General features: G+C 34.0%; 1 protein-coding gene across 1 annotated transcript in view; it reads left to right on the top strand.

Moving 5' to 3' along the window:
* Positions 1–14566, top strand: part of AHI1 (Abelson helper integration site 1) — a 155806-nt gene that overhangs the window by 44013 nt on the left and 97227 nt on the right. Inside the window, exons 14-15 of the mRNA XM_066373173.1 lie at positions 512–642; positions 1920–2060. Of these exons, the coding sequence (XP_066229270.1) occupies positions 512–642; positions 1920–2060 (272 nt within the window). The remainder of the gene's footprint in view (positions 1–511; positions 643–1919; positions 2061–14566) is intronic.

The raw sequence follows: 14566 nt of genomic DNA on the forward strand, positions 1-14566 counted from the left end.
GCAGATAACAGAGCAGTGTATGTAATATCCTCTCTCTTAACCAGGAATAACTGGCACTTAGCAAGCATTGAAAGTGTTAGCTATTTTTCATAAGCAAAAAGCCTAGAAGGCTGTATATCATATTTAATAATATGTCCTGTCTAATATTTCTACAAGGAGTAAGTGTGATTCTAAAACTTTATCACATGAGAAAAGAAAAATGCTACTTCCATATAGTAGCCTCCCGTCAGAGCTGGAAATGATTTTTATTCCCTGATCTGCAAAGTACCCTCTCTTTTCTTCTCTGTGGCACTTTCTGTATCCACTTTCTGTTTCACGCCGGTGCCTTCTTTCTCTTCCCCACTCGTTATAAACTCCCTGAGCCCTGGCGCTCTCTCTTCTGTATTCTGCATCCAGCATGGACTGTTTCCCACATGGTAGATTTTCAAAAATTAGTTGCTAAATGCAGATGAACTATTTAAAAGTTTTTACCACATAGGTTTTACATTTGTAAAAACCTTTTTGTTTATAGATTAGCAGCAAAGAAATTTGTAGGAGCAGCAAATTATCAGGAGAAGATTCATAGCACTTTCACACCATGTGGGACTTTTCTCTTTGCTGGAAGTGAGGAAGGGCTGGTATATGTCTGGAACCCAGAAACAGGTAAATATTTCATCTTCAAAAAATATTTTTTTGTTTTTGTTTCTGAAGAAGTGTGAAAACTACCACTTTATGAAATAATTTTCAAGGAAGTTCTGATGGCATGTCCTTGATTATGTTTTTCAGAATCGGAACGCTGATAATGGAAATCAGCTACAGTCTAAATTTATATTAAATTCTGTTCATTATTATTTTGATATATTCATGGATTTCAAATTTCAGATTATAATTTAAGGTTTATTCTTTCCTTGTCTGTAATGACATATTATGGATCTTAGAGAAGTATTAAATAAGGATTGTAATGTAAAATACGAACGTTACAAGCTAAATTTCAAATATAACTAGTTATACAAGTGGTGAAACATCTGCAATATATTTTCATTAGAAACATTCCCATCAAAGTTTTTGATGTGTGAAACTCATATTAATTTACCTGAATTACTATAATTTAATTCCTTTCCAGTAAAATAAACTATACATTGGGGCAGTTCATTTGTGCCTTACTTTTGCTTGTCAACAAAAAAGCTACAGCTACATGAACCATTTTAGCAATAAATTGAGAGAATTTTATAAAATTCACTGTATATTTTCTTTATGAACAGTATTTAATTACCCGTTGTTTATTCTCTTGGTCTTCTCTTTAGGCATAGTGAGTTCATTTAGGTTTTTGGTTATTTTTTTTCCTTTCTGAGTTTTGATACTTTAGCATCAATTCAAAAATGTTAAGTCTCTTTTCCCCTTCAATAAATGGATGTAGAGTTTTTGCTTTTTGAGTTTGACTTTTCATAGGTTTCTTAGACTTCTGCTGTAGGCCCCTTGTAGGCATTAGTAAGCATATGTATTTTTAAAGCAGATGGTGCCTCAAACAGCTTCTGGAAAAAAAATCAGTTCCCACCAACCTTTGCCCAGCCAGAGAGTTTCTTAAGCTTTAGAGTTCTGCAGCTCCTCCCTGGTTCCCTCTGGGGTCCTCGGTTAGGTGGCCATTGCTCAGTCCTGTCAGATCTCAGAGTTAGGTACCTCTCTACTTCTAAACTCTGTTTTGTGTCTTCAAACCTCATTGAAGAGTTTGGATTGAGAAGTAGAAAGAGGAGAGTCAGCAGAATGAAAAATAAAGATAATTATTTAATGCAGTAGTACACAAATATTTGTAAGTATTTAAGGTTTTTGTGTAAATATTGTGAGCCTCATGATTACTTCCTATAAATGTTTTTGATAAGTTGTAGAACAATCTTCTAATGAGAAATAACAAGAAAAATTCTTGACTGTCTTGTCTTATTTAGGAGAACAAGTAGCAGTATATTCTAACCTGCCATTCAAGTCACCCATTCGAGACATTTCTTATCATCCATTTGAAGATATGGTTGCATTTTGTGCATTTGGACAGAATGAGCCAATTCTTCTGTATAACTATGATTACTATGGTAAGTCCACTGCTTGATAAGTAGAGAATATTTAGAATACCCTTTATATTTAGACTGAACCAGGAATCATGAACTCTGTGATAATCATCATCCTTAATATTACCAAAGCTCTCTGAAATATATTTGTAAGGGCCAAGAGGATTAACTAGATTATGTCATTATTATATTATAACATTTTTCCATAAGCACTATTCTTCTGAAATTTAAATGTCAGCTGAAGTAAACATAATAGTTGTGACCTTACATTGTAATTATAGAAAGGTAGTCTTCACTTTTTTTGTAAGTCAGTTTAGTAAACAAAATGTACCTAATATTATTTGGGAATGTTAACTAAATATAAGGTAAATAACATTTAATAAATACAGATTTTTAATGTATTCGTTAAATGAGTTAATTTCTTAGTCCATGTTTTTGTTTTTTACTGAAGCACATAGTTTTAATAAGTTGTAGTTTTGAGCATGTCTTAAAATGAAAAGAAGGAAAAAAATTAATGTTAATGTAAGAAAAACCCAGAATTTTTCAACTCTAAAATTACACAGTTCTGTCATTCTAAGAAATAAGGAAATAAAGACTGGACATGTTTGCCTGACCAAGCGGTGGTGCAATGGCTAGAGCGTCGGACTGGGATGTGGAGGACCCAGGTTCAAGACCCCGAGGTCACCAGCTTGAGCATGGGCTCATCTGGTTTGAGCAAAAACTTACCAGCTTGGACCCAAGGTCGCTGGCTTGAGCAAGGGGTTACTCGGTCTTCTATATCCCCACGGTCAAGGCACATATGAGAAAGCAATCAATGAACAGCTAAGGTGCCACAACGAAAAACTGATGATTGATGCTTCACATCTCTCTCCATTCCTGTCTGTCTGTCCGTCCCTATCTATCCCTCTCTCTGACACTCTGTCTCAGTAAAAAAAAAGACTGGATATGTTTTTCAGGAACAGTATGGCATTCTTAGGATATATGGATTTATGCTGTTTTTCATATATTTCCTTAAGTTCTATCCTGATATTATTATTTCATTATTCAGCGTTGTACTAATGGAGCTGTCACTCAAAATCGCAATTCATTTTTTTCATTTATTAAAAACTTTATTCATTTCTTGATTTGTTTAGGGTATCATGTGTCACTCACTGTTTTTGCTGAGCTTAACTAGGATAGCTTACACACAGTGTCATAAAAGCATCAGTATATAATACAAATATGCATATATATGTAGTATTAATGTGGAACTTTGGACAAAATGTTTTAATTTAATGTGAATGATTTTGTTGCGTTAATACAGATCAAATTGGTTAATGGTGTAATAAGTGCTAAATAATTAAACAATTGAGTTACGTTCTGAACCTTAATTTCTTGATCATAGTATGGATTTTACTATTTCTTCTCAGGAAAATTATATTAGAAAATGTGTAAAATTGAGACTTGCCTTAATTTAAAGAACCTTATTGAGAAGAACTAATGAATTTCTCTAACACATGTTTAAATTTATAGAACACTATTACTAATGGTAGAATTGTTAAACCACACAATGCCATTTACTGTTACAAGCAAATAAAACACTGCCAGATTATGGGAAAGCCAGGTCATCCAATGTCTAAACCTGGTGTTTAGTTAAAGCATGTATCCTGGAACAGGTCTCTCTTTCTACCCCCCACCCCTGCCCTAAATCTCCACATAAAGGAGAATTATACCTAAGGACTTTATAATTGAAACTGTTATATAGGAAATAGGCAGCACAGTTATTTCCTCAGAATTCGAGGTTTCACAACAGTCTTCATGCAGTTTCTAATTTGCTCTTTAGGCTCTTGAAATTTTCACTACAAATGCAAGTTAAAGTACTACTTTTTTTTTGGTTATCGATAGAGGATTTCATCATTAGATTATGCCAGTCAGGTTTACCCATATGGTTTTTAGACGATAGGTTTTCAACTGAGAGATTCATTCTGGAGTCGTAAGTAGAAAGAGCAGTGTTTTAGGAGTGCAAACACATGGGTTTTAGGCTCTGTTCTGGTTTTTTGATGACCTTGCACAAGACCCTTGGCTTCCTGAAGATCTGTTTTCTTATCCAATAAATGGTGCTGCTACTTCTAATACCTTTGCTATCTAAGAGTTACTTGTGAAGATACTATGAGATGGGGACTGTGAAAGTACTTTGTAAACTAAGAAGCACTAGATTAAAACAAAGAAAGAAAGATAAAATGGGTTGTTATCACGCTCACCCAACTAGTTCATACTTGACTTTATGGGAACTTAAGTTTTCCTAGACTGATAAGTATCTATATATGGAATAGAATTGGAAAGGTATTTTTTTCCTCTTTTAGTTTTTCTTTTGGCAACCTTTTCATTTTATTTATTAGAGTGTATATTGTTTTTAGGTCAGTTGTATTAGAAAATAAATGTATAAACTTAAGAACATGCAATATCCATGCTGTCTTAACATAGAAAAGGAACAAGTTCAAAGTGTTTTAGAAATTATCAAATAATGCACATGAAATTAAATTGATTTTTGCAATGTAGTTAGAACATAATTTTTGATATTCTAATGCACCTATACAAACAAATGAAAACTTAAAATGTTTTTAACACATTTATTAACTCTTTGCTGCTTTTTTTTAATTGAATTTATTAGTGTGTTCTGCTTGTTTTTAAAAAGAGGAAGCTTAGGAAGAAGTTACATAATCTCAAGCAATCCAAGATTTAGCACAATTCTTGTGCATGGTATCTATCCATAAGAAAATGAAAGTTATTTTAGACTCTAAAATAGTTCACTTGTTAAATACTGACCCAAATCATCAAGTCAAATAGCATTTTATTTAAAATTATATTTATTATATATGATGTATTTAGCTTTATATTTTTAAAAAATTTTTTTATTTGGGAATATCTTGCCCCGACTTTCTTGTCTGTAAATAAAGTTTCCATGTAGTTTTATGTAAATTTTTTAATGGTACAGAATTTGGAAGATATAGAACAGTTCCATGGTTTTTAAGTAGTATTTATCAGAGTTGCTGATAGGGTTGGGTAATTTTTAAGGAAAATGGAGCAAACCTTTTTTTAAAAAATAAGTTAAATAAGCTCAAATGAGACCACAATGGTAGCTAAATGTATCATCCATCTTTCAGTTCTAGCAAAATCTGTGAAGAGTCAGAAAGCATCTTCCCCTGTTAAGCATATGTTCAGGTTGTGGTCTTTTGGTTCTTTCATTCTACTGACTTTTTGCTTTTTTTGGTTAGAAATATGATTTTAACTTTCAGAAGGCAGTTTTATTTGCCTGATGTTGAAAGGCTTAATCATCTTGTAATACAAAATTTAGTCACAGAGAGCTACAAAAAATGAACTTGAAGGATTCCCATAACATAGCACTAGTCAGAGAAACAGCTTCTACTGAATTAAATTTACAAAGCTAGATGATGTTTTGTTATTAATCAATATTTATCTACTTCAGTCTCTAGGATCCCGCTCTACATTCAACCATAATCATAGCTAATACTTACAAAGCACTTTCTGTATTCCTAGTACTGTCTTAAGCACGTTATACATATTTATTTTGTCACAATAATCTTATGTAGGTTCTGTAATACCCCATTTTACAGGAGCCAGGACATGAATCCACACTGTCTGGACTTGAAGTCCAGGGCCTTATTTGCTACACTGATCTGTCTTTTTAGCAGGTTTCCTGAAATACTAACTTTTGATTGCATAAGTAAACTTTTTTTCCCTACAGTGCTATTTACTCTGTGTCTTTGTGGAGTATGTGATTTCTTTGTATAATCTGTAGCTTGTAGGAAGCAGATATGGTGGCTTATTCATCTTTTTACTATAAAGATAGTACCTGGTCTGAATAGTGACACATGATGAATATACATGTAGTATTAAATAGGTTCAGATTTGGGAAGTTGTCTGCGTTGATAGTTGCAGGTAATAAGCCTAATATTTCACTAGGTGGCAGTGTCTCCTCTGAGTCAGCATTAACGCTGGAGTGCTTTTTAGTCATGGTCTTAGGCAAGACTATCTTCATTGAGCACTTATAATGTGCCAGTTTGAACAGGGCTGTGAAACCTAGGAATCACTCGGGTTACCATGCTCTATTCCAGTCCTTTGTGTTTCCTTAGTAGTTGATTAAACCTCTGGGAGAACTTCAGTTAAACTGAAAAGCAATCTCTACCTTTAACACTAAAGTTATTTTACTTATAGAATTCAGATTCATTAATGACCACCTATTGTCATTGTCAATAGCTTTATTTTTCACATTGTGACATGCTTTACCAGAGTTTAGGGCAATCTGTACCTTTAGACTCCTATAAAAATTTTTGTTATATAACTTTTTGACCAAAAATCTATGGCGTTTATGATGCCCTATATCTAACACAGTAGCTGGTATATTACTAGTGTGCAATAAACACTTGAAATAAAATTACAAATTCTATAAAATAGCATTTTCCCTAAAATTTTATAAAAAATATATAGTGAAAGGCATGATCAGTTAATAGATTTGGGGCTAATAATCATAGTAGTAGTAGCTAACATCTGTCAAGCATTTAGTATATGTCCCCTACTCCTCTGAGAATTTTACATATATTATCTCATACAGAACTTCCCAAACCCCATGAGTTAAATGCTTTATTGCCCTCATTTTTCAGATGGTGAAACTGCGGTACAGGGAGAATGAAATAATTTGCATAAGGTTACATGGTCAAGCTACCATTTGATTCTTGGCCATCCGACTCCAGAGCCCGTCCTCTTAGAACATTAAGCTGTCTGTCACAGCTACTTATATAATCTTTGCGTTTCCTGCATCATCAGGAATGTAGCCAAATATTCCTGGGGCGAAATGTGTTGTTTGTTTTCATTTTTAATATTTAGGAGAACTCCTTAAGATTAAAAGGAACATTGCCTATATATTATTATTATTAATAGTTTACTCCTTTACAAATTTTCAGGGTAATTATAATGCATTAAGCCATTCTCACTATAGTCCAAAATACAAATTTTCTTTATTATATAACATTCAATTTTGATGTAACTACTTTTACAGTATTTTTTCAATAAGATACTATCTGTATAGTTGAAATAAATTTAATATCTACCATTTTATGTATAATTCAGTGGTATTCTTCAAGTACTAATGATGAATGATTGGAAAGCAAACTCAAATATTATTATCTTCATACTTGCATAAGATTATACAGTGACAGAAGTAACCGGTTGTAGGTCAGAATTTGAAATATCTGTTATTAGCCTCGAAGGATAAATTAAAAAATAAAATGCCACATTTTAAGACCTGCAGAAATGACCCTATTTATTGGTCATATGCTGAAGCATCTATTTTAATATTCTTCACTAATAGATACTTGGATTTGAAAGTTTATGTCACTTAAGGATTCAAGGCATGGGAAACTTAGCTTTTCCATAGTTTTGAGCATAAACCAGAGCCCTGAATTCTTCATCCAGGCATTTTTTATGCTTACGTTGGTGGTTTTTAAAGCTCACCAAAAAGGAGAGTGAATGGTGAGGTGCAAATTAAACAACAGTGTGGTAGGAAAGGCCAGAGAAGGAGAGTACTGGGGTTCTAGACAAAATGCCGCCACTTTCTGTTTGATCCGGATCAGGTAACATAAGAGTTTCTGCACCTGTTTTATTCGCCTTTAAAATTTAAATAATACCTGTTCAATTTGATCTCAATTTATTTTTCAAAAGATAAAATGAAACTAACGCAAAATAAAGCTTAGATATGTTACAGTTCACGGACCAGGCTGCAGTTGAGAAATTCTATTTTTTGTGGCAATAGACACATTAGGCACTTTCAGTGGAATAGCATGCTGTGTGGTAATGGGTTGATAACGGAATATGAAACCATGGAAGGACAATAGCATGTACTTCAGGGAATTTGGAAACCATTTACTTATATTTTGTTGATCAACAAATGGATTTGCCAAACGATGGTAGTTGCTCTCCCATTTGGTTAGCTATGAGACAGGAGTGTGTTACACTTTCTTATGTAACTTTTGGGACAGTTTTTATAATGACACTATTTCTGTTGGACATATAAAATATGTTAAGGGAATACAAGATTACTAACAGGCCCTAAAATATACCCAGGCTACTTGAATTGAAGTGTTACTCGATACTTCTTGGATTCATCCGCATAGTATCTTGATATTGGCTGAAGCAGCAACAAGTCAGGCCTGGTAAAACACAATAAAAAAATGTGTAAGTCCCATGATCATTCTTGTTTTCCTCCATTCAAATGGCTCATAAACAATAGGGTTTTATTTCTTATAGTACTGGGAAGTCCAAGATCACGGGATCACCAAATTGTATCCAGTAAGAGTTCACTTTCTTGTTTATAAAGTGCATCTTCTAGCTGTAACTTTCCATGGTGGAAGGGGCAAGGGAGCTCTTAGGGCCTCTCTTTTAAGGGCACGAATCCCATTTGTGAGGGCTCTGTTCTCATGATTTAATTACACCTCAAAGGACCCACCTCCTAATACCATCACCTTAGTGGTTAGGATTTCAACATATGAATTTTATGGGAACAACATTGAGACTACAGAAATTCTCTACACATAGCACGTGCTAGAGAAAGAGATGGAGGGTGCTGCATAACTGTTGAATTCTGGGAAACTACAGAAGTAAACCTGCTAGCTAACATGAATCATATTGTAATTTGAAATAGAATAACTTGTAAGTAAAGGTGTTAAATATTCAGTAAAATTACTGTAGGCAGTGGTGGGGCTATATATAAGAAAAGGTCTTAAACAAAAGAAATAAACATTGAACTAAAAGGAAGTCTTACTGTTAATATATAGTGGAAGTGGAAGAGTATGTTGTTTTTAGTTGTATTTTATTGTAAAGTCAATAACATGAGTACACATAGATATTAATAATAACAAACCATGGATTTGATCCAAAAGCAAAGGGCACTGGATTAAAATATCTTATTTCCTTCATTCTTCCTCCTATGAAGATTAAAATCTCCTGAGGAAACCACGTTATTTTTATAATTGTTTAAGTCCAGGAGCTACACAAAAGCACTGAAAAAAAGCACTTATATAAATCAAAGGATTATCAATTCCGAAAGCATTTTAAGATTTTTACTTCATTCTTTAAAGTTTAGAATCCCCAATAATGGAGGTAAACTTTAGAAGTATTTTAATTAATAAACATTCTTTTAAGTAGATGTATTTGCTACCTTTGCGTCCCCAGCATCATGTCCATTTCTCTGCTGTGCCACTAATCAAGTAGCAGCAATTTCTTATCAACCTTCAAAAGATTCAGACCCCAGGGTGCGGGTTGGGGGTGTCAGTATCCGTGAATTCTCAGAGCCTGCTATACTGAACTCCTCGAAAATGGGGGTTGAGACTGTTCAAATTGTGAGTTTTAAACATGTTAGGTTAGATTAAAACCAGGTTTTAGATGTACAAAGTTAACTTAGCACAAAGAGAAAATGGTGAAGGAATACAGTTATTTAGTGGCAACATCTTACTCCAGTCGTGGCCTGTGTAAAGGTGTTTTAGAAACTTTTAAAATGTTAGATGCATAGAGCTTGAAGGAATTTCTGAAATCATCTATTATAACCTATTTTCACAGTGAAGTAATCTGTATGATCTTATACAAATAGAGGAATAGTTTGTGTAAGGTGGGGGAGGAGAAGAAGGAAAGAACAGAAGCAAGCAGCTTCTTTCTGTTCCTAGTGTCTGAGAAACTAGGGCTGTGTGGCTATTTCTGCAGGTTTTTATGGCTGTCCTCTTAGAACAGGGGGTGCTGAAGATAAAGTAGGGTGTTAGTCATTATATTGAGTATAAACTTTTTTATTCCAATTAATAATACATTATGAGCAATTTTTCATCATAATTATATTTCTATACATAATTATAGTGGCTAAATTTCCTCACATTAAATGCATACATCATAATTTATTTGAACAGCTATTGTGGCAAGTTTTACTGTTACAAGTTTTTCGATATTTAAAGAAGTACTTCACACCTGGCTACCCTTATTGAATTTACTTCTTAGGAAAAAATATCTTGAGGCACAGTGGATCAGTTAAACATGTGTAAAAGCAGCATTTTGTAATATGTATATTTTTCTTGCTAATTTCTCCTCTAATTATTAGTGAGATTTATATATTTTTACTGGCCACATAGTTTTTTTTTTCTTGTTAATTTTCTGTAATGATGTTTTGCCCATTTTTTGGTTGGTTTATTCATTTTTTATTGACTTTTATGGGGACTCTGCATATTGAGATTATTAACCTGTCCAAATACTAGTTAGGCTGGTTAGTCTCCTCTTGAAACGCAGAGCTGTGGGTTCAGTCCCCATCAGGGCTCATACAGGAACAGATTGATGTTCTTCTCTCACCCCCTCCCTCTCTCTAAAATTAATAAATGCAAATTGAAGAAAGAATATTAACCCATTTTATCACTAGTTTATCATTTTCCTTTTTTTGTAGTTTTTTTTGACATATGATTGATATATAGTGAACTGTGTATATTTGCATATATTTAAAATATATATTCTGATAAGTCTAGACATACTTATACACTTGTGAGACCGTGATCACCTCAGTCAAGACAATAAACAAGATACCTGTCAGCCCTAAAACTTACTTTCTGATCTCTCCCTATCTCCCCCTTCCACCAGGTAATCACTATGAATTAATTTGCATTTTCTAGAATTGTATATAAGTGAAACAGTACATACCATGTGCTATTTTTTGGTCTGGCTTCTTTCTATCATAATTACTTTGAGATTCATCTATGTTTTAAGAGTTTACCAATAGTTCAACCTTTTTATTTCTGAGTATTGTCTCATTGTATGGATATATTATAGTTTGTTTATCCATTTACCCGTTGGTGGGCATTTGGGTTGTATCCAGTTTTTAGCTATTACAAATAAAGCTGCTGTGAATATTCATACACAAGTCTTTGGACATATGCTGTCAGTTCTCTTAAATAAAATTCTAAGAATAGAAGGGCTAGATCCTATTGTAGATGTATGCTTACCTTAAGCTGCCGCCAAGCTGTTTTCTAAATTGATCATATCTTTTAACATTCCCACTAGTGGTGTATAAATATTTTAGTATTTTTATATCCTTACTAAATTCAAAATGGGCACTCTTTCTAATTTTAGTCATTCTAATGTGAGTGCAATGCTATTTCATTTGGGGCTTTAATTTGTTTATCCTTAATGACTGATGATGGTGAGCCCCCTTTCATATGCTTATTTGCAGTCTATATCTATTTTTCAGTAATCTGTTCAAATCTCTTTCCTTTCTTAAAATCGGCTTTTGTGGTTATTGATTTTTGAGAGTCAGGTTTCTATATATAAGTGTAGGGTTGATGCTGGATATGACCCTTCCCCCACCCCAGTCTCTGGCACCATGATCTCGAATTCTGGCCTCAAGCTGTGGATTAGAGGGTAATAAAACTGTAGCTGAAATTTTACTAAGAACAAAGGATCTGAGTCACTAGATACTATAAAGGAGAAACAGCACAGAATGGCATGTATGCTTCCCCCCTGTCCCCTGTTGACTGCCCACCTCCTTGTCTATCTATTGACAAAGAATTTTGCTTGAGCAGGTGCCCAGGGCTTAGCTATTAAAACTGAGGTCCCCCTCAGCAGGGTGTGGAGCTTTCATAGACCTGCTGCTGTCAGTGCTGGTGCTGCCCCTGTATGTAAGTACTAAAGGCTACCTCTGCTCCATCTGGTCCTCCTGTGGTTTCTTTGGGATCTTGCAACAACACTAGATCAATTTTCTGGGTCTGGACCTCCTGTGTTATAAGTAGTACTGATTTGCAAATGTCTCCACCAGTCTTTTGCTTGTCTTCTAATTGTCTTAACAGTTTTAAAGAACAAATGTTTGAAATTTTGATGAAATCCAAAATTATTAATTTTTTAATGTATGATATTGTATCTAAGAAAAATTTTGCTAATCCAGGCTTACAAAAATGTTCTCTTTTGTTTTCTTCTAGAAGTTTTATGGTTTTAGATTTTACGTTTAGTTTTGTCACTCATTTTGAGTTCCTCTTTGTACATGGTATAAAGATTGGATCAGTTGCTTATCTCACATATGAATATCCAAATGTTTTAGTACTCTTTGTTGAAAAGACTATTCTTTTTTCCCTAAATTGTCTTTATACCTTATTCATAAGTACTGGACTCTATATTCTATTCTCTTGATCATTTGTTTATTTTTATTCCAATTACCAAGTATCTTGATTATTATAGATTTATAGTAAGACTTGAAGCCAGGTTAGATAAGTCCCCTTTGTTCTTTTTCAAAGTTGTTTTGTCTATTCTAGGATTTTTAAAATTTGACGATTCCTCCAGAAATAACCTGCTGGAATTTTGAGTGGGATTACATTGACTATACAGATTCTTTGAGGAGAATTGACATCTTAACAATATTCACTATCCCAACCATGAACACAATATATCTCTTTATTTAGGTTCTTCTGTTTTTCTCAGTAGCATTTTCTAATTTCCAGTGTTCAGATATTTCCCAAAGTCTGTTATATTTTTATGTCATAAATGTTATTTTTTATTTCAGTTAGTTTTTTTTGCTTTTTGTATTTAAAAATCCAACTAATTTCTGTATATTGATTGGAACCTTGTTGATCTTGTACATTGGATCCTTGCTAAGTTAATTATTAGTTCTAATGGCTTAGTTTTTAGATTCCATTCAGATTTTTTTTTACACAAATGAGGGGCTGAGACCTGAGAGTGAATACCTCCTTCAGTTTTTTTCACTACATGCTTCACTTGTTTCGCTGTTGTCTTAGCTCTGCACATATCTGTAAAGAAAGGTAGTTTTATTTATTTCTTCTATGTGTTGTTCACTTTTTGGTAGTTTCAAACAAGAGGGCAAATCTGGTTCCTTTTACTCTGTTTTAGCTAAAGGTAGAAAAACTCAATTACCTGTTATTTGCTTTTTAATTTTGATTACTGCTTTTTTTTTTTTTTAATGAAAACTCTTTTAAAAAGTTCAGGTAGCAAATTTGTCCATATTTTACATTGACACTTCTTTTTATTTATTTATTGCTAGAGAGAGACACAGACAGAAAGACAGGAAAGGAGAAAGATGTAAAGAATCAACTTATAGTTGCAGCACTTTAGTTGTTCATTGATTGTTTCTCCTATGTGCATTGACCAGACAGCTCCAGCTGAGCCAATGACCCCTTCCTCAAGCCAGTGAGTGACCTTTAGGCTCAAGCCAGAAAGCATGGGGTTATTTCCATGATCCTACACTCAAGCCAGGGACCCTACACTCAAGTCAGTGAGCCTGCATTCAAGCTGCTGAGCCTGCGCTCAAGCTGGTGACCTCAGGGTTTGAACTTGGAGCCTCAGTGTCCCAGATCAATGCTCTATCCACTGCACCACCACCTGGTCAGGCTATGTTGACAATTTTTAATGTTTTCTGACTTATGCAATCCTCTGATAGCTAATCTGATAAAAGTTATGATCTTGCCTGACCAGGCATTGTCGCAGTAGATAGAGTGTCATCCCAGGACACTAAGGACCCAGGTTCGAAATGCCAAGGTCTCCAGCTTGAGCTCGGCTTATCCAGCTTGAGTGCAGGCTCACCAGCTTGAGCGTGCTTTGCTGATGAGCGTGGGGTTGCTGACGAGCATGGGATCAAAGACATGACCCCGTGGTCACTGGCTTGAGCCCAAAGATCACTGGCTTGAGCCCAAAGGTCGCTGGCTTGAAGCCTAAAGTCACTGGCTTGAGTCCAAGGTTGCTAGTTTGAGCAAGGAGTCACTCGTTCTGCTGGAGCCTCCTGGTCAAGGCACATATGAGAAAGTAATCAATGAACAACTAAGGTGCCACAGCGAAGAATTGATGCTTCTCATCTATTTCCCTTCCTGTCTGTCTGTCCCTGTCTATCCCTCTTTCTCTCTCACTAAAAGAGAAAAAAATGTTACGGGTTTATTTGCAGAAACATTTACATACACACACTGATATTTCAGTGTGTAAATTCAGTAACCTACAGAATCCCAGAAGGCTCTTCTCTTGATTCCATGTTATGAATATTTGTTTTATTTCTTTTCATGTCATGTTTAGAAATGCCTTCCATTTAAAATTATATAATTAAAAAAATCTTCAAATGGTTATGTATTTTTCTGCTCTGTAGATACAGGCAAACATTTAAAATTAGTATATATATATATATATATATATATATATATATATATACTTATTTTAAATGATTAGATGAGATAATACATGTTGAGACGTCTTAAAAATTATAAAGTGCAATACACATAGTGCTGTCTTCTTCTTACCATCCTCAGCATTAAAATTGTTTATCCTTTGAGTCACCTGTTCCACTCTGGGGAATTAATTCAAGGAAAGAATTATTTAAGAAACAAATTAAATTATGAAAATACTTAATCACACATGAACTCTAATGAAGGAAAACAGAAAAATTGTAAATATTTCATACAAAAGAATGCGTTAATTATGGTGCTTTGTTAGATGTGATGTTATAAAATTTTTAAAGTGAT

This window comes from Saccopteryx leptura, chromosome 3, assembly GCF_036850995.1.
Source record: "Saccopteryx leptura isolate mSacLep1 chromosome 3, mSacLep1_pri_phased_curated, whole genome shotgun sequence".
Lineage (NCBI taxonomy): Eukaryota > Metazoa > Chordata > Mammalia > Chiroptera > Emballonuridae > Saccopteryx > Saccopteryx leptura.